The 20,278-nt window shown below is 47.7% G+C and overlaps 6 protein-coding genes across 6 annotated transcripts; 3 read left to right on the top strand and 3 right to left on the bottom strand.

Moving 5' to 3' along the window:
• Positions 1-766: 766 nt before the first annotated feature.
• Positions 767-2,761, top strand: F4812DRAFT_450770 (heterokaryon incompatibility protein-domain-containing protein; the record flags this gene model as incomplete). Its single annotated transcript, XM_047936130.1, has 2 exons — positions 767-2,205; positions 2,266-2,761. 2 exons carry the CDS (start codon positions 767-769, stop codon positions 2,759-2,761), a joined length of 1,935 nt encoding a protein of 644 aa, XP_047791238.1.
• A 2,062-nt stretch (positions 2,762-4,823) lies between these two features.
• F4812DRAFT_458444 (uncharacterized protein) lies at positions 4,824-10,580 on the bottom strand (the record flags this gene model as incomplete). The annotated part of the gene is made up of 2 exons (XM_047937366.1): positions 4,824-10,043; positions 10,095-10,580. The coding sequence occupies 2 exons, from the start codon at positions 10,578-10,580 to the stop codon at positions 4,824-4,826; spliced, it is 5,706 nt and encodes a 1,901-aa protein (XP_047791237.1).
• A 1,190-nt stretch (positions 10,581-11,770) lies between these two features.
• Positions 11,771-12,592, top strand: F4812DRAFT_425198 (uncharacterized protein). The gene has a single exon (XM_047933899.1). It carries the CDS (start codon positions 12,195-12,197, stop codon positions 12,405-12,407), a length of 213 nt encoding a protein of 70 aa, XP_047791236.1. The 5' UTR covers positions 11,771-12,194; the 3' UTR covers positions 12,408-12,592.
• A 44-nt stretch (positions 12,593-12,636) lies between these two features.
• On the bottom strand, positions 12,637-14,134 carry F4812DRAFT_425197 (uncharacterized protein). The gene has a single exon (XM_047933898.1). It carries the CDS (start codon positions 13,311-13,313, stop codon positions 13,101-13,103), a length of 213 nt encoding a protein of 70 aa, XP_047791235.1. The 5' UTR covers positions 13,314-14,134; the 3' UTR covers positions 12,637-13,100.
• A 12-nt stretch (positions 14,135-14,146) lies between these two features.
• On the bottom strand, positions 14,147-15,644 carry F4812DRAFT_425196 (uncharacterized protein). Its single transcript, XM_047933897.1, has 2 exons — positions 15,038-15,644; positions 14,147-14,926 (listed from the first exon to the last, which is right to left on the bottom strand). Exons 1-2 carry the CDS (start codon positions 15,528-15,530, stop codon positions 14,787-14,789), a joined length of 633 nt encoding a protein of 210 aa, XP_047791234.1. The 5' UTR covers positions 15,531-15,644; the 3' UTR covers positions 14,147-14,786.
• Positions 15,645-17,877: 2,233 nt separating this feature from the next.
• F4812DRAFT_458442 (uncharacterized protein) lies at positions 17,878-19,714 on the top strand (the record flags this gene model as incomplete). The annotated part of the gene is made up of 4 exons (XM_047937365.1): positions 17,878-18,191; positions 18,345-18,839; positions 19,116-19,470; positions 19,601-19,714. 4 exons carry the CDS (start codon positions 17,878-17,880, stop codon positions 19,712-19,714), a joined length of 1,278 nt encoding a protein of 425 aa, XP_047791233.1.
• Between the last annotated feature and the right edge of the window lie 564 nt (positions 19,715-20,278).

Here is a 20,278-nt window from a genome sequence, read left to right as displayed (position 1 = left end):
GGAGAACCGGCTTACCGATGCTCACCTGCAGTTTAAAATTACACGTATCCTTTGGACACCGTCCTGACATTAAGTACCTAGGTAAATAAATAAATAAACATATTCTACTATTGAAGACCGGAAGTTTAATTGTAATTTTCATTATATATATATATATATATATATAAGATATATATTTGAGTGTGTGATGCAGTGAAATTATTCCGAAAAGTAACAACAATCGCGTGATGAACTGCCCGAACCGATAGCGAGTTGGTAGGAACTACGATCAGCTGGAACGACAGCACAACTTGCACTATAAATAGCATACCTATATTTGCCGAATTATCAGGCGGCAGGGCGGTAGACCGTACCTAAGGTTAGGAAACATCCAACCAGCCCCGTTTGAGCTAATGCGGGTTAGGACTCCACTCGGAACCCCGAGTAACTCATTAAGGTTTTTTTTTTGTTTCCTTTCAAACAGCGGAACTCTAGATTTTCATAATTCCAGAACTTCACCTATTAACCCATTACTTATCCATACCATTACCATTCCGCAATTTCACCTTATCTTTCGTTAATACTTACCAATTAACTACCTTGAATTAGGTAACCCTTTTATAATTCCTTGCTTCTTAATAATCCTTACTCTTGACATTTTACCATGTACACATCCTAGCTCTCTCTCTCCCTATCTCCCCCTCCCCCTCTCTCTGTGTGTGTCCTCATAACTACCGCCAATCTGGAAATTAATGAGTTAATCGACCAGATCGGACAGTCTCTGACTATGTCCAAGCCGTATGGCGTCGAAAAGGATACTTCGCTACCTCTCGGCCAAATTCGAGATCGAACTTCATCTTCAATCATCTCCTCCGTATTAAGCATCGTCAATGATCATATCGTCAACAAGGAGAATTGGATCAAGTCTATCGAATGCCTCTATGTGGCCAAGGATAACGAGGAGCCTAGCGGCAAACGCCGGCGTGTAGAATACGGACGTGTAGCCTCCGACTCCTCGGCGCTTCTGAGGAGAAGATATCTTGATCTCGTGTCGGAGATAGAGGGGGGACGCTACGTTGATGATATACCCTATGTCGCTGTTTCGTACACGTGGCAGGCGTCAAAGGAGGAGGAGGCAGAGGCAGAGGCAGGAAGAGGAACGGCACGATGCTTTCTCGTCGAGTCTCGTAACGCCGGCGAGCCTGCCCTGCCTAGCAAGGTGAGGCCCATGATCTGGGAACGAGTACTTCGCTATGCCGAATATGTTGGCTGCAGAAATATCTGGATCGATAACGAGTGCATCGACCAGGGGAACGAGGCGGAGAAAGAAGCAGCAATCCAAAGCATGCACCTAGTGTATAGTCTAAGCGAGTGGCCCATTGCCCTCCTCACGCGTAGGATCAATACCGCAGAAGAGCTCGAGCTCATCATCAATCTAATGTGTGACGAAGTCGCCCCCGAAGATGAACCAGCCATGTTAGATCTTCTGAGTGATATTACCTCTGATCTCTGGTGGACGAGAGCCTGGACATTTCAGGAAGACTATAGAGCTTCTACCCGCATGATGTTACTCATTCCACACAGCCGGAACTTAGAAGGATGTAAGCGAGCTACGGTGCCAGGTCTCCGCGGCATCATGGTAGCCGAGGTCGAAGGAGAGATTGGCATACAATCAGCAGCCTTCAGGGAACGGGCTACAAAGTTCTGCCTTTCCTATCGGGAAGTATCAGATAATCCGGACCTTTGTAACAAGATCATTAAGAGAGCTACAAAATACAATGTTCTTCTCAAGGACAAGTCCTCGACGTACTCAGCATCGCGTTCTATGTCTCCAATCATCCTTTCGGACATACTTTCGCGCGGCATCAAGAACGAATCTGACCGCCTTGCTATCATGGCTAACTGCTGCGAGTATGGTACTCGCATTGACACCAACTCTCTCAATAGCGACGGTAGTAGCCTTAGCTTGTCGATCCTTGCCCAGTATCTTCTCAATGGCGAGATTATAGAAAATGACCCAGAACGACCTACCCGGGGTACGCTCAACCACAACATCCATGAATACATTTACGAACAATCTCTTAGTAGTTTTCGCCCCCCTGTCCAACAAGGCCTCACGTTCATTAAAGGATGCCGCTTTAGCAGCGCGCGACTAACTCCAGAGGGAACGCTAACTAGAGGTCACCTCTGGAAACTAGGCAAGGTCATACGGCGGAGACCGATGAAGTATGAAAAATACAACACGTTAAACCCTCTCGCAAAGTTTGCTACCGAGTTGCAGTATAGAACGTACGGCGCCTCTTATTCGGACCTTGCGACTCGTCTGATCGCCACCGTCTACGACCCACCTCGCACCACATGCCGCGGGGGAATGTGGCTTAGTTGGATGATCAACGCGGTTAGCGAAGCCCTGGAGCAAGGGAAGGCTCTTCGATTGGGGTCTCTCGTTAGGTCCCCGGCGGAAGCCACTTCCTACAGTCCCTACAGGGCCGTCTTCATAGGCGATAGCCGCGATGATTGGGAAGATGAGGACGAAGTGACCTATGCCTTCACTTCATACCAATTCCATAAGGAAGACATGCCGGGGTATAACGAGAAGCACGTCTCGCTGGAGGTCGATATCGAGTGGCAGAGGAGCGACATACCTGAACCGCCTGAAGGAGGCTCGTCCTACGCGCCGCCGAAGCTGTACATCAAGCGGTGGCTCAACGGGCTCTGCTTCTTCGAGGGGCTCGGGACGGACCAAGTCTTGTTCCCGTGGCACCCGACACTTCTAGAATAGGCGTTTGGAATTTACGACTTGGGGCTTTCAGGTTGGGGATTTTGTAAGAGAAAGAAATAAAGAGACGAAGAAAAGAAAGAAAGAAAGATATGAGATGAGAATACGAAACGAGAGAATGAGGATCATTAACGAGCGTTTGCATTTTTTTATACAATATTTACCCTACCTATCTCGGTATCTACCTACCTACCTACCTAACCTTTTATTTACCTGTTATTTATCATCTATCTACGGTATGTCTTACGTGTATATGAGAAGAAGAAGCTCTTCAAAGTTGGGGAGAGGAAGAAAGAACGAGCCAACGGACGGAGGAAAGAAAGAGAGAAAAGAGAATGAGGAAATCTGGATCTAGAATAAATACCAACTGGCATGAGTAAATATACTTATTGACTGGCCTACCCTTGGGGATGATGATGATGTCTTTTGAGAGCGTCGAAGTTTTATTCGTGCCAATGTGCATGTGGTTTGACTGTTGGTAGATAGAAAGAAAGACTAAGTGCTAAAGCGAGTTTCTTCACAAAGTAAGTAAGGCAGCTAGCTTTCTAAAGACTGCAACTCGCCCTATCTCATCCCATCCCATCTCGACCTATCTATTCCGCGCCCACTTAAGGTTAGGTACCTATCTACCTAAGGGAAAGTGGCCGCCATCCGGATTTCACTAGGTATTTGTTTCTCCAAACTCACTCTTTAACCATGACTCGATCTCATGATAGATACCTAGGTAGGTAATGCGAATATATCCTCTCTTCAGCAGTACATATGCTGAACCTATACTGGCCATAATAGGGGGGGGGGGTCAAACAATAATACACCGCCACCCTGCCTGAACACTGCCACGTACCTAGACAACTACCTACCTACCTGACCCCCTGACCCGTATCCTCCTCCTCCTCATGTAACAAAACAACACAACCCACAATCTCAGAGTCCCTCACACGAACACACGACACGGCACGACACGGCAATACAATACAATGCATCATATCATCACGCAAGACAATACAAGGCTACTTAGTACATTCATTACACTACCACTACACTCCACAATATACACACGCATCACACATATCCATAAAGTCATAAAATCATCCATTCTACGAATCTTTTTTTTCTTTTTTTAATATTCGTTTCATTTCTCTGTCTCTTTCTCGCACTTTCTCTCTCTTGGCTTTTTGGTTCCTGTTTAGCTTTAGCGCTTGGAACCTCTCGAATTGTCGGAAAACGTAAAGCCCCATTCAGTATAGAGAGGCTATCCGACAATTTCCTCCTTCCTCCTCCCCTTTTGTAGATCGTAAAAACTTCGCCTAGGCAGTATGTAGAGAAAGAGGAAAAAAAAAAAGAAAGGAAGAGAAAGGAAAAAAAGGAATAGAAAATAAATTCGTCATATTTTCCTCTTCCCTTCTGACTCTTGAGTCGTGCTCCCCCTATTTTTCCGTAACGCATTGGTATACAGAATTGGGTCAGCAGATGGTCGGTATCACCGAGAAGAGGTAGCTTTAAAAAAAGGAACGGTTTGGAATTTGGTCTTGCCGAAATTGCCTAACATGAATTTTTGTTTTAAACACCAACTTTTAGCGTGGGTGGGAAAAAAACATATGGCGAACATTAAAAACGACAACAATTCGAGCGTCGGGAAGAGAAGAGAAGAGAAGAGACGAGGAAAAATAAAAATAGAATAGAAAACCTCAAACTGGTGTAAATGCGATCCACAAACAACAAAAATCTGCCCGGCTTTCCGCCTTTCTGTCTGTCTGTCCGGGGCGTCTTTGCTTTTAAACTACCATCGCGGATAATAAAAAGACAAAAACAGAAACTCGCCCGTATCCTCGGGTAAAGTACCTAACTCCGCTGCTTAACTAGTCCACACACTCTCAAACAAAAGAAATAGAAAATGCATAACACGAGCACGCCCTAAATCCCAGAAATAAAAACGCCGGTGCTGTGGATTTGATGTATAGTAGAAATGATTTCTCTTTGGTAATGACAAGTAGCTTTAGTTTGAAATACGCTCCAGACGTAGTTTTAAACGTGATAACTGGAATTCGATCCATTCTAATTGGGTTTATGACTCGGAAGATTTGGTATGAGGCCGTGGTGTTGGCTCCTCAACTGCTTCCTCGTCTTCTGGGGCAGTTACCGTTGCCGCCTTTGGTGTTACATCAGGATCTTTGCTGACAGTATTTGGATCGAGAGTTAGAGAAACTTCTGGGGGCGTCTCCAAGGCAACTTTCGATGGTGATATGGCTCGTGAAAATGGCGAGACGTCATAATCTCTTGAAGGGGTGGCTACTTGGGTTGTAGGCTCTGGAGTAGTATCAGACGAGGAGATAGCGAGACTATCGTGGCTATTTGCTCTCATCATTTCAATCCCGAGTTTCGAGCTGGGAGGTGGTTGCTTGCCACGGAACCCACGATCTCGATGATTACCAAGCTCGTCGTCTTCATCATCAGCCGAATCGTTGCCTTCTAGACGCCGCTTCTCCACATGCTCACGCCTCGAGCGTAGTTTCTCCAGAGACTTTCGAGGTACTGGCGATCTAGGCAGCTCCATTTGGGCCGGAGCTGACTGTTGAGAAATCAGTGGAATAGGCATTTTCGATGCCCCTCCAGAACTTCCAGATGCCTCGTCGTTGCTAATCCCAAGGCCAGACTCTTCTCCCCACTCGCCCATACCTTTTCTGCTAGGTGCCACAGGTATCTCGTCAGTAGTAGCAGACTCGGAATCTCCAAATAAACTAGAACTGATGGAGTCTTCTCTACTCGAACCCCTGAAGCTACTGCTCCCCGGGTGAGCAAATCCGGAAGATGCCGAAGTGGGACTGTCTTCCACCTGCGGGTGTTTTAGTCTCACACTGGTGATAGGATTTGGAATGGGTAGAGACTGAATTTGGCCTGGCGTTGGTGGTTTCCACTGGCAAAGGTTTGTAAGCACTTCAATTAACTTGGAAGAGCTTATGGGCTTCTCGATGAGAGAGTCAAAATAATGAGGAGCCTGTAACTCCTTCAAGTAGGCTGTGATTGCGACAATCGGTGTATGAGCATTGACGTTCTTGACTTCGCGCACCATTCGGGCAACGTCCGAGCCGCTTATTCCAGGCAACTTGAACTCGGTAAATATGATATCAAACTTGATTTCGCTAACCGCGTATCGAACCGCATCCGAGCCAGTCGAGGCAGAGATGGTACGGCATCGCAGCTTTTCGAGCAGCTTCTCCATAACCATTCGTGAAACTGGGTGATCCTCGCATATTAGAACGTCTAAAGAACGGAATGTCGGACTATCAAGCATGATAGCCGACATTCTGCGAGTAGACTGACGACGTCGCTGCACTTTCAGAAGAGCACTCGCCCGTTCATTCTCGTTGTCTGATGACGAAGGAGACATATCAAAAACTTGACTTCGACGATTGCGATGATGTGCAAGGAGGTCTGCAGCTACAGGACTGCCTTCCTGAGAGCCTACGGTTAGAGATCGGGATCGCGTCGAGGATTCACCGCTCGGCTGTCTTGGGGTTCCTACTGTCTTGTGTGGTGATAATGGTAACGGCAACGGAGGCGGTGCAACTTTACCCTTCGCAGGAACCGGGGAACCTGCTGTTGCTGATTTTTGAAGGGTTGGGACGGTACGAGGGACATCAAAGAAACTCCCGGGTTGCAAAGATCCAGTGCCGGATTGTTGAGAAAGGCTCGAAGAATTGCTCGAGGCTTTTCTACGACTTTCAGCTCCTTGCCCTGCATGGAAAGATACGAGAAGGGGCGAGGAAGGCTGAGAAGCACGGCTAGGGGATGAATTGGCGAGACTGGCTGTGGAAGGCGATGCCGGGCGTTGTGATGCTGACGCCTTAGCATTGGATAAGTTACGTTGTATCGGCACGGACATGATCGGGCTCCCCTCAAGGCCGGGACCTGGAGACGTAGGATTATTTCCACCTGGACTCGTTCCGGATCTATTCTGTACAGCCATCGCCTGAGCTTTTAGTTGCTGGATGACGTCCTTGTTGGCTTTGTCGAGGACTGTAAGGTTCTTAAAAGCAAATGTTCCAAAATCATCCGAAGCCACAGGCTCACTAAGTCGACGACTCTTCAGATCTCGGATGTGAGGAGGTATATGCAACGGCATCAAACCTCGTTTAATCTGATTGACTTGAACTTGAGAGCGGACGCGCGAGAGGGCATCGTGCGGACGATCAGGATAATCCGGTGTTGCAACCGACGGGGGCGAAGCTTGATCCTCAATCTCCTCAGTGAAGGACTGCAAAGTCGCACCTCGAGCGTCGAAGTACTCAGTGTCTTCAGGGTTTTCGGGTTGAGGAACAAATTGGGCATCATCTTGCAGTAGAGTACTCCAATTAATATCTTCAAACCAAGGGTGACTGCGAATCTCTTCTCCACCAGATTCGTATTTACCGTCCCGATTTGAGCCTAGTCTCTGTTGCGGGTCGATGCAGAGCAGTTTGTTGATGAGGTCCTTCGCCTCAGGCGAAACGTCGTCTGGCTCATCGGGCCACGTGATCTTTCGCTCTAGTATATTCTCGAAGACTTGTTCTGCCTCGCCGGCATGGAAAGGGGGATACCCGTAAAGGAATTCAAACATGATACAACCGACTGACCACCAATCGCTGGTCTCGTCCTGTCTAGCTCCTTTGATGGTCTCTGGGGCGAGGTAGTCGGGAGTACCTACAAACCGACGGTTTGTGTCTTCGGGGTCAAACAGAGCCATTGGAGGGGGCATCATGTTTGACTGGGGCGGCGTGTTTCTATGTATATCGCTATTATGGCTGGTGGTCTGCTGAAGCGACAGCAGATCAGGAGAAGCATTACCGCCATCACTTGCATCATCGCGTGGAGATCGTACACTTGCCTGGCTATGTTGAGGGTCGCCCAGAGAGAAATGTCCCATCATATGCGTGAAGGTTTCGCTACCACCACTGTCGCTACGTTGGCCAGATGGATGAACTTGTGAGAGAGTGAAATAGGACGGTTGCCCAGCTCCATTATCCGGGGTGATCTGCGGTGTAGCAGCAGGGGAATGGTGACTGCCGTGAAGGTCAAGTGAAGCTGATCGAGACGATGCCACAGATGTAGACCTGACAAAAGGCCCTGTCTTGAGTAAGTCGGGCGTGGGCTCGGCGTTTCCGCTATTTAGAGCCCTCTTTTGACGACCGATTAACCCCATGCGTGATAGACCAAAATCAGTCAATTTGAGATGACCTTTTTGATCGATGAGAAGATTATCGGGTTTAAGATCACGGTGGATTATGCCCCGATCATGTAGGTGCTCTACACCGAGAATAACCTCACCGAGATACTTCTTTGCCCATTCTTCTGGTAGTCCTCCGAGGACCTTAATTAGAGAAGCACAATCGCCTCCATTAAGATACTCCATAACAAGATACAAGTAGTCCTTGCTAGAGAATGTCCAATATAACTTTGCAACGAACTCGCTCTCCCCTTGCCACATCATAATAGCCCTTTCTGCTTTAACATTAGTGACTTGATTCTTGGCCACCATGTCTGCCTTCTTCAAAACCTTGATTGCGAAGTATTCGCCGGTGGACTTCTTCTTTGACAGGTAGACACTACCAAAAGCACCCTTGCTGATCGGTTTGATGATTTCGAAGTCTTTGATAGAAGGCGGGACTGCGCGTGCCATTGGTGGATGGTTGGCGGGATTCAAGCGGGGAGACACAGGTCGATTTGGGAATTCCGACGTAGTCGTCGACGATTGTCGCCGGTGATGCGCAAATATGGCCGGTGAGCTAAATTCACTATTGGGGAGCATAGGCGAAGCCTCGGGAGAAACGACCCCATCTTGAGAATATTGAAGACTACGAGGCTTATGTATTCGTAATGGCGAGGAAGGTTGCGCACCTCTCGAAGGCGACTCTTGGCGGTGAGGTGACGATGTGCCGGTAAGGACAAGACTGCGCCTTTGATGCTGTCGTGAACTGGTAGCACGTCGTAAATCACCCCGCTCGGACATGGGCGAATCAGTTCGATGTGATTTGCGCGCTACGGAAGCGGATCTGACACTACCATCACTGTCTCCGGTATCAGTTTCAAGCAATGCCGAACCCCGGCGAGAAGCTCGAGATGGATATGATGTGCTTAACACTTCCCGGTGGGATTTTGGTGTCAGACATTCCCTAGGGCTGCTTGACCTCGTAGATTCAATAATAGAAGACGGACGCTTGTTATCTGAATCATCCAAACCCACGTTTTTCAAAGCAAGCGCCAGTGAAGAAGGCGTATCGAACGAGCCTGCAAAAATAGGTTCTTCCTGCGCCACTGGAGTCTCTCCGATCGCTTCATCCTCCTCCTCCTCCTCCTCCTCCACCACCACCACCTCTTCTTCTTCTTCTTCTTCCTCTACTTCTTCGCCTTCTTCATCCTCGGTCGAGTCGCTTAGACGGCCTTCCGCAATACGGGCTGCCTTACGCATAGCATCCTCAATGCAATTCTCCACTATGACAGTAAGTTCGACCCGGATACGTTCCGCGTATTCGATTATCCTTCGATGCCGAAATACAGCCTCAACTTTCTCTTTAGCGACCCGTTCGGTTTCTGCGCACAGTAAAGCCAAACCTTGTTCCTGTTCGAGGGTGTTCGAGCCAGGAGATTGCCATTGGAGCACTTGGGATATTCGAGATTCAGACTGCGGTGACTGAGTGCGAAATTCTTGGGACGAGGATTCTTTAATGGCAGGTGTGCTAATTTCGATAGCAGTATCACACAGATCCAACAGCAACTCCACAATACGGGCCTGCGGGCGCCGCACCGCAAACGATCGAGAACGGCCATGGCCAAATCCGGTCGACCGATCCCTCGACGAAGGAGTAGGGGAGGCCGCTCCAGGGGATGATGTGGTAGAAGAAGGCCCTATAGGCAAGCCCCTGTACTCGGCAATGGGTAACGATCCTGGCTCTCCTGAAAGAGCACGGCTCTTGCGGGCCTCTAACGCATCTAGTACCTTGACGATGGAGTGCCGGTGTTCGGTTAGATTCTCCTGTGCTATCTGAACATCCATTTCGGCTCGGTGTTCTTGGAGACATAGGTCCGTATGTTTCTCGAACCACCAAGGCGGTATTTGGCGTTCGCAGATGCGACATAAAACCGGCAGGGGCGGCGGGTTTTGGGCAGGGTCGTCGTTTCCAGACTCAGCTAGCTGGGTTAGATAACTAGCTAGAACCTCTGCACCAGATCCAAGAGAATCTACAAGCAGCGGTGCCAAGTCGATTTTTATCTCTCGAGGTGCAACCCAAGGTCGTAGCATCCACATCGTCTAGGAGGGGTTAGCTTCTAGTTAGCCAGTATACGAAGTTGGGTTCCTTACGTGACTTTCGCCTCCAGTAGTGCGATCATAGACCATGATCCCTTGAGCCTCTAACTCGACCGTGGTAGGCATGTTTTCGTCCGCCTCAGGCTCCTTACGAGTATCAACGGGGTATAGCTTAGACAGAGGACCCAAGTAGACGGTAAATCGGATATACTGGCTACGCGAATCGTCATTCTTCATTGAAGTAATGGCTTCGGCAAATGCAGACTTGTCTTCGCTAATGATTAAATCGGCGATCGATGTCCCTTCGACAGCATTTATTTCTGTCCCAATAACATCAGCCCATGACGGGCTAACCCAACGAATGGTGCCGTCGAGATTTAGGTCCACAATAACGTTTAAAGTTTGTTCCGCGGCCTCACGAAGTTCTTCGCGCTCTTCCCTAATGTCCGCGCTTAAAGATCTTTCCATTGAACGGCCGATAGCTTGAGCACGGAGCGAGCTCACGGCCGGGGGGGCCAGCCTCGTGGTATCCTCATCCATTGTTGGAAAACGACCAATTCGGTGTTCAATTGCAATGATGGCATCGGGTATTTAGCCTCTTGTATCGAGAAGAAGCCCTCGACGTTTCTAGCAGAGGCGCAAACGCGTTCGGGCGAAAGGTAGGCGTATCGTAAAGTTTGGTTCTCGGTCAAGAAACGACCTCATGCAAAGCCAATATATCTGGCAGAAAGCCAGAGTCAGAAGCTTGCGGGAACCCGAGACATGACGGTGAGCGACGTGCGTAGGTAGTCAGGTCACTCGACGTTGGCAGCGGTTGGTCCGTTGAAGACAAAAATATAAAAGAAGTTTGTGAGGACAAGCCTCTCAGCTCGCACCGAGACGGCCAGTACGCTACGCTCGAGTACTATCGCGATCCGATCGTAAATTTAGGTATTGACAAAGGGGCGGTAGTATTAAGAGGGGGGGGGCTGACGGAGGGGCCACACAGAAGACGAAGTTGAAAGAACACAGGGACCTTATCCCTAAGAAAAAAAAAAAGTGTTATTAACGCAAGGACCAATTTCGTTTTAAATTTCGAGGATTACAAACATACAACTTGATGTTCTCGATCTGAATATGAGAGAATGAAATGGGGTGTACCTTAAAAAAGGTAAGCCAGATAAGTTTCTTGAAGAAGTACAACAACACTTGATTTTTGGATCCGAAGTGGGTATACGGATTTACAGCGCGGGTCGTTTACCGATTAGCCTTTCTTCCCTTTTCGGGGCGGCGCGTAAAGCAAGAGTCAGTCAGCAAAGAAACTTTGGTGCATACTAGGTACTATGTATACCTACATTCAGGTATTATATTAGGTACCTACATACCTAACATAGTAGCACGCCGTGTGCATACAGTTTACAAATTAGACATCATACTGTAACAGCCTAGAGCCAGAGCGGGGGAACTAACAGGGGTTATGGTGCGGCGTTGTTACCAATTTGCGCGGTATATCTTTCCTTCCCCTATTAGGAACTACCTACCTTAGGTACCTACCTCCTACCTAACCTTACCTAGGTCCTAAGATACTAATATAATACACGCTATCGCTCTTATGAACTTTAGGTACCTAATTGAGAATGGAAGAGAAAAGAAAAGTTAGAGGCAGACGGGCATAGGTACGACACATCGCGTTAGGTATGGATTACTTTAGAAGTAGGTACTGTCTAATACAGCTAAGGCTTAGCGCCTTGAGCGCTTATCATGCGGAATCCCCCCCTCCTTGTTGGGAAACAGGGCATTTCTTCGATCTAGTGTTTTACAAAATATTCCATGGAATTTTCTATCCCTTTTCTTTGTTGCTTCTATATCATATTCTATTTATTATACATCAAACGCCTACATGCATACCTAAAGGTATGTACCTAGGGTAGGTATATTTAGCATTCTGACAAGCCACAAAAGAGTACAATACAAATACAACTTCCGTTATTCTCAATTCTCAGCTACCGGATAGAGTACCTCTTACAAGTTAACAACCAACCCACTGACTGTCCTAGCCACCATATCCGAATCTGACGTACCCTACATACAGGAGAAAGTCTCACCAACCAACGTTTATAACCAAACAGATCTTAGGGCTTCCCTAGCTAGTTGTCACCTTAGCAGCACTAACAAATGAAAACAAATGAATGGCGACAGATATGGGGTCCAAGTGATCCCTCTTGCATACAGCTAATCCCAAATCCCACCAGTTGCCGGTCTTGGAGTAATGTTTACTTCTTAAAACCAAACATGAAGTGTCTAGGTACCTGGTACGTCAATGCTACGTCTCTAGATGATGATGGGTTCGTCTTTATTACCGTTGTTTATGCAGTCATCCCATCCTAGCATATAGAACCAGACACACCCTCACGATATAACTCACAACCCGGTAGTACCTACATTGTATCAATGTATTTATTGTATTGTGCCAGTGCTGTCTACGTAAACTCGACGCCGCACCCCAAAGGGGTGCTGTGCTTTAATTAAGGAATCGGGCAAGATTAGGGATTCGATCCGAAGTACTTCCGAACAAGTGTAGTTCCTACGCGTTTTAGAGTATTTTCCAACATTTATAAAATTTTATAAAATATTATTATTCCTTTTCTGCTTTTAGTAGGTAACAGGGATCGGAATAACCTCTTACTGGTGCTTGAAGTCTGGTACGCTAGCCTAATTACTGCCCGACTTCCTAATTAAAGCGCAGCACCCCTTTGGGGTGCGGCGTCGAGTTTACGTAGACAGCACTAGTACACGAATCTACCTACGTTATGTGTTATATAAATACCTAGTCATAACGAGACATCGGTCGATGAAGTTCCCAAAACCCGCTACTATCACGGCTTCGCCCTTCCGATTAAGGAGTAAATACTCGTTTATCCTGGAGCTTTTATATAGAGAAAGTAATTTTTTTTTTCCTTATTCTCTTCATTACCCCTCCTCTATCCTATCCAGGTACCCAATAGGCATCGATTTCCTAAGACAAAACTGCATTAGCCAACAATGAATACCGCCAGAGAATTACAGGTTGCATGAGCCACTTCACAAGAGGTACCTATTGACATTCACCCAGAAAAAAAAAAGAGAGAGAGAAAGTCCAGCATCTACCGTTCCTGAAGTCGACCTAGAAAACAAAAGGAGAAGTGGGATGACCAGCACATATTTTCGTAATATCGAGCGACTTCTAGCGACAACTAGACCTAGACCCGCTCTCCAGTTCACACAACATCGTAACAACCTCACCCCACTACTCATCGTCACATACCTACATGTAGCCTGTAGGCGGCATGTACGTATGTACGTATGTACATATATGTATGTGTGTACTATGTAGTCCCCATCTGCGGGTTCAAGGTTCTCCAATTCTCCTTGCCAATCCGCCAATGTAACGGCTGAAGCCAGACCTTACAGAAAGTAAGTACGTACAGATATGCCTACCTAACGTTGTAGGTAACTTAGGGTACGCTTCCATATCAGGGATATATAATCAGGGGGATACCTGGCCAATCCTGATCAACAATAGTTTCCCGCTCGCCTCGCACAGCTCCGGTAACCAGTCGCGATAATGATGTACAATTATAGGTAGTTTGTCCCGCGATCAACGAGGGCAGCTCATATAGTCCAAGCTTTGCACTACCCGATCATAAACGCACTTTTTCGTGTCAAGCCAGAATTGTCGGTTTGGTTGGTAATGTCTCCTGTCTCCCAAGCCGGTAATTTACGCGTGCAGGTCTACGGGTGTGGGATCCTGTACATGATGCTACGCAAGCTCGCTTTAGGCGAATGATGTCAAACCTATCACCGTTACCGACTCATCAATAGTCTCTGTATCATCTTAGATTGCCGTATATGAAGTTCCCCAAAGATCTCTCCATACCTAGTCCACATCCATGTACATCCATATACATTTTCGTAGTGTCATGTTGTCGTAGAGAAAGCATATCACTCGGCCATGTGTTCCCAGTTAAGAGATGCGTATTGTTCAGTTTTCGTAACCTCGAACTTCTAATGATATGGTGGTGGTTCTACACGGGACGGTCTAGTATGCCAGTGTAACACATGACACAGGATGGAGGCGATGGTCTAGGCTCTATACTAGGTCCGTCCGGCTGCATCTACCACGCTCGTTGGCACGGCTACTATGTCTCACATGAACCGAACACACATCCTTGAGATGTACGATAACTCCTTACAGCAAAAAAATGGAACGCAATGGCGCTCAGCATGCTCGTGACGCAAGTAATTACACAGACCGTCCTCCAAAACTCATCATACCTATGTATTAGAGGTAGGTAGTCATATGCAAGTAGCAATCGGTGAACAACGTCAAGTACAACTGCAAACTTCATTTAGGTACCGTACCTATGCAAAGCGGCTCCAATACACTCCAACATGAAAACGTGACCTTAAACTAATAGTTGAGCTTTAACATGAGCTACTATAATCACATGTTTCTCTCTATGAAGAAGCCCATTCGGTCTTTAGGGCATCCAATCATTGCCCTTTCTCAACCCATATCTGCTCCAACCACTTCGCTAGCTCTTCATCCTCGTTGGGGAGCTCCTCAAGAGGAAAACGCCGTACATGAACGTGGAACCTATATCCTTGAGAATCACTAAGACCCAGGAGCTTCATAGTTTCCCAAATGTTCGGGGCTACATGAAACTTATCGTTATGTTGATACGCAATGGTGAAAGTCGTACACTGCCTTCACGTGAGGTGCTGCTCTCAGATGCTGCACGGTAGTGACAAAGCCCTTGGTACGGGGATAAAGTAAATGCAAGGGCGGCCATTCTGTTTGCACCAAGCAGCAGATTCATCATACTTCTCGGGTGTAAATCGTGTTGCTTCGCTGAAACTTATCAGCCCTGCAGGTGGACGATGATCAGTTACACGGTTTTAATAAAAAGTCTGGAACGCGTAGGTATACGTCAACCAAGGGAGAAAGAGAGAGGGGGATAGGGAGGGAGGGCACTTACACATCGGCCACCTCCTACGTACGATACCACCAAAGACGCGCTGCAGCTCGCGCAGGTCTCGCATCCAATTCCGGGTCACCATCGGCATTCCCATGGCCCAGAGACCCCAGCCGAGGAAGGGGACCCAACACAGCTGGATCTTCGCAAACCATCGGCATTGCCCCAGCATTCGCGATCGCAGGGCCAAGCTTTGGATCAGGTAAAAGTCGGCCCACGCGACATGGTTCGAGACGACAACAGCCGACTCCCTCGTGGGCAACCGATCTCCTGAGATGGTGATCCGAGCGCCGTTGCAGCCCTCGAAGATAAACTGGATCCACCTCCAGACAGAGTATCCAAGGCCACACGACGCGCGGTAGAGGAAGTCCGGCGCGAATATCCTCACTACCAGCAGTAGAGATAGCACCACATCGCACACCGCAAGGTACAAACCCCAGGGGGTCACTAGTATGATCCCCCTCAAGTCGGCGGGAAGGTCTTCTAGCATAGCCATGGCTCATGGGACCTGCATCGGCACTAGGAGCGGCGCAGTAGCTGATCTAAGCTTAGATGTTAGGCTCTAAAGGTAGTCGATCTTTTCATAGTTTTTGAAAGTTGACAAATAATTATCCAGGGTTTTAAAGACGAATTAAACAGATTTTTTCTTTTTTTTTCTTTTTTTTCTTTTTGCATATTGTTTCGGCGTCGGAACCACCTAAGCATTCTTGTCTCACCTCGGCGATCTTTCAAAGGCGAGCTTATATCCTATCAGAGATACGGAAGATATTAGACGAGGGCTTCACAAAGAATACACCACGCAGACATCGTAGAGCAACGAATATCCCTTCACATCCAGACGGTATAGATTAAGCTACGTCAGCGGTTGTACGGGTCGGAGACACAGCTTGAGACATCCCGTTCCAAAGGGTTGAGCCAGGATTGGTCAATCAGCTTTCCACTTAACGGGAAATACCGTACATGGTTTGGTGAAGACCAAAGGTGTATGTAAATCCGTTACGGATTACGTAGGGGACGAACGGCAATGGAGTCACAGCTTAGGGTACCCTAGTAGGGTAGTTAACAAGATCGCTACCCGGCACACAGCCCGGACAGCCCACGTTTTGACTACCTACCTCTAGGCTCTAGTAGATCCTCACTTTTGGTCTCAGATTGGCGGTCAGGAATCAGGCCGCGGGACGAGGGGAAGAGGGGTCGCTTATACATACCCTGCATACATCACAGTACTGCACACATCACCACTCCAATATCTGGGGTTTTCTATACACCATGACTAAGTGATAGAGGTGTATTTCTATGCACTTGCTACATATAACCAACTGTATATAACCTAGGCATATAATTCCTCTACATATTATATTCCATACTTAACAGGTAGGCTTCCCGGTTTTTCTCATGATACACAATTATAGATATACATATACTACCTCTACCTAGGAATACCATGTGTCCGAATCCATGTCGCTAAAGGGCGCTAGAACCACTTCGTTGGGCGGCGCTAAGATCTTTCACTGGAAGACCCTTATCAACAAATGTTCCGATGAAAGACTCCATGACGAGGAGACCCATCAAGTCCGAGTATAATCTCATATTTTAGGCCGCATAGCCCATACTAGGCGGCCATACCATACCAGCCAAGGCATACATCCTATTCATACATACACACTACGGCCAAATAGGCGGACGGCATTCTCTCAGCCACGAATGCAACTACCTTATATAATTATACGACAAAGCATCTCGAACTGTGATTAATATAGCAAAGCTGACTAACGACGCCGCCATTTGCCCCAGAAAGGAAAAAGAAAACGACGAACGACGGCATACGGAACAATTAAGTCCCCATATCCAATCTCACGATAGTGGCCATATTACGTATTCCCAACTATCTACCTCTCTCAACTATCTATCTACCTACCTAACCTTAGGGTACTTATTAGGCAGTTGATTAGTTTATATACACGCTTAGAGAAAGGGTACGCAATCTAATACTAGGTATATTATCATAGACTACATAACCTATACATGTAATATATACGTCCAATACCAAAGAGTCAAAAAAGGAAATAATAAATCCAAGGCTAAAAACATCGAGCTTCTTAATAAGTCTTTAGAAACCAACCGACAGCTTGCGGCGGCATTTGACCATCACAAGCGAGGGAGGCTGTGCATCAATCGCGGGATTACGTATCAACCTACCAGCTCTCGATGATCTTAGCTGCAACATGAGCAGGGTCAGATCTGTAGGATTGTTAAGGGGAAACATCTTTTCTTGGTGCGCTGGCCTCTAAGAACGGCGACCAGGTAGTATCCTAGTTAGCTTACCGTGGGGTGGTTTCTTTTCTTCGCCCCCCCTCCTTCTGGAGTCAATGGATCAACACTTTTTTTTTCAGCGTATCAACTCAAGATGGTATCCTCTATCTAGTTTCGTTGCCAATTGGTGAGTGACTATATAGAGTCCTACTCACCACGCGGTTGTATATTACATCCTACAGCATTTCTGCATAGTACCGGACTGGCGGAATCGCTTGAACTACAAGTATATATAGTAGTAGTAAGAGCCCATCATTTTTAACCTCATATATACCCTATATATACCTTACATATACACCTATTAAACGAGATCCAAGAAGGTGTGGGAGATCATTCATATAGTAGTAAGTATGTAGCATTCTTCACCCCGCTCTACGAAGCAGCAGCAGCACATTAAACGAAAGGCATTTTCCCATCAATTTGGACCCTATCACCTTATTCGATGCCCTTCCCTTCCTCCCTTCTCCCACCCATCATGTGTCCCAGATCTTGGACCGCGCATCCCGCCGTCCAAGTGGCTCTCGAGAACAATGGCTAAACTTCCTAACCTGAAGCCCGTAGTTGGTAGTTGTCCGTCGCCTCCAACGCATTATTCTCCATCCGACCATAACAAACCCTCGTTGGGCTCGCTCTACGAGCACGTTTCCATGTCGTCATCCGCGTCGCCCCCCGACGACCCCCAACACGACAAGGGCCCGCTGGCCTCGCTCAACCTCAACTTCCTAAAGTCGCTGAACGACAAGAAGACCACCCGCGATGGCAACCCGCCCAAGCGCCGAGGTCCCAAGCCCGATAGCAAGCCCGCATTAACGCGCCGACAAGAGCTCAACCGCCAAGCGCAAAGGTAACAGCAACCACAATAACTTGTTTTAAAACAAAAAAAAACATGGGGGATTTCCAGCGAGTTTGGCTAGTTAGAAAAAAAAGAAGAAGAAGAAGAAGAAGTAGAAGAAAGAAAGAGAAAAGATCCTTAGCTAACTTAATACGTTTCGGGTAGGACGCATCGGGAACGCAAAGAGCTTTACATAAAAGCGCTCGAAGACGAGGTGCTGCGGCTGAAGGAGATCTACACCAACGTCGCGCAAGACAAGGACCGGCTCGCCGAGGAGAACCGGCGGCTCAAGTACCTGCTGCAGCAGAACGGCATCTCAGCCAGCCCGGGAGGTGGTGGTGGTTTGGACGACTTCGGCGGCGGTGGCGGCGGTGGCGGCGGTGGCAGCACCGGCCTGAGCCCTGGGTACACGTCGAGCGGGAGCATGTCGGGCGGGTACGGGGCGGGGAGCTCCAGCGCGGCGTACACCCCCGGCATGACGTCCACGTCGAGCCCGAATTCGATGTCCGGGTACCATTCGCGCTCGGGACAGGGCTATCATCATAACCAATCCCACCAGCACCAGCACCAGATTGATTACGAGCAGACTGGGATAGATTTCGTGTTAACGTACGATACCCCCGATGACCCCTCGAAGGCGTACATGTCGCCTCCCCCGCAGTGATTCCGGGGGGCCACCCATTCATTTCATCCATCCATCCACCCACTCACGCTCACTTATTCACTTACTCATTTCCTCGCTCACTCACTCCCTCACTTACCCAACCCGTAACACCTCACACACACATCCATAACACAAAGCCAAAGAGAGAAAGAGAAAAAAAAAACCCCCAAAAACCACCACCAAAAAAAAAGACAGAAAAGAAACGAAAAAATGTAAATGTTCCCAGTTACTATTAGATACAGCGAAGCTAATACCATACTAATCCCCCACAGGCTCGAGCGACCGTGTATGGACCACATGCCGTGGCTCATCGAGCGGGCGCAAGACGCGGCAGGCACAGCGGCGGGGCACGCGCTGATGGCGTCGTGCCCGCCGGAGCCGTTCGCGGACCTCAGCGAGGAGATCCCGTTCGGGAACGCGCACACGGGGGCCGGGGACCCGGCGCATCAGCGCACCTGGGAGCTGTCCAAGGCGGACCTGGCGACGCTGCTCGACCTCAGCGGCAAGCTCGACCTCGACGGCGAGATCACGCCCGTCATGGCCTGGCGCATGGTGCTTGCACACCCCAGGATGCGCGACTTGAAGCCGGAGGACTTCGAGAGGTTGGTGGAGGACTTGAGGGGGAAGGTTAGGTGTTATGGGTATGTTGGGGCGTTTTGTTGTTTGTTTGCTTGCTTGTTTACTTACCTACTTTCCTGCTCACCTCCTTACGCACTTACTCACCCACCTTTCTGTCTATCTGTCTATCTGTCGATAGCTTGCTAATGGATATGTCGACGACAGGTTCGGGGCTGTGATGGAAGAGTTCGAGGTGCGGGATGCGCTGAACGCGGTCTTCTCCGCAAAGTCGGAAGTGGGCATGGCGTATTAAATTATAACTTACTATGGTCGAACGGAGGGGGGTTGTCGTTTCAACTTGTTATTTTTTTTCAAGCTTTGAAATTCCTATCTTTTTCTTGGGAATTTTATAGTTGTGGACTGACTTGGTTTCTTTTATCTGTGCATGTATACAAAGCAATGATGACGATGACGATGGGTAGAATGATGAGAGAAGATGAGCAGAAAGGGGTTGTATACCTAGGTATTTTTGTATCTTGTCTTGTTATATTTAGTTACCTTATATTAGATGGATATTGGTGTTATAAAATGCTATCCTATAGATACTTACTTTAATGGGTTTATACTTCTACGAGCTGTTCATGGTTGAAGAGTTTAGGTAGGTATTTATATGGACGACCGGTTCTTATACATCTTATACATACCTAACTACCTGCCATACTCTTACGCAAGGTATCATAATTAATTTATATCAAAACCTTGCCTCTTGTTTTCTTTGATATGGTGAGTTATTTCATACTATATGTTATAATTTCAATAAGTCAAAACATAAAATACAGGTAGCTTTTACCTTTGACTATATCCTCCTCACCTGAAC

The sequence above is a fragment of the Daldinia caldariorum genome (genome assembly GCF_022478825.1).
Source record: "Daldinia caldariorum strain CBS 122874 unplaced genomic scaffold F4812scaffold_6, whole genome shotgun sequence".
In the NCBI taxonomy this organism is placed as follows: Eukaryota; Fungi; Ascomycota; class Sordariomycetes; order Xylariales; family Hypoxylaceae; genus Daldinia; species Daldinia caldariorum.
Note: the sequence above shows the minus strand (reverse complement) of the source record. Positions and strands in the feature narration are given on the sequence as shown.

Excerpts from the sequence above, each read along its gene's own strand:
- F4812DRAFT_425198 (XM_047933899.1), top strand. The coding sequence starts at position 12,195 with ATGAAAACAAATGAATGGCGACAGATATGGGGTCCAAGTGATCCCTCT.
- F4812DRAFT_425197 (XM_047933898.1), bottom strand. The coding sequence starts at position 13,313 with ATGAGTAGTGGGGTGAGGTTGTTACGATGTTGTGTGAACTGGAGAGCG.
- F4812DRAFT_425196 (XM_047933897.1), bottom strand. The coding sequence starts at position 15,530 with ATGGCTATGCTAGAAGACCTTCCCGCCGACTTGAGGGGGATCATACTA. Across the intron at positions 14,927-15,037 it reads ACGTAGGAGGTGGCCGATGT|GGCTGATAAGTTTCAGCGAA; the intron begins GTAAGTGCCCTC and ends GTCCACCTGCAG.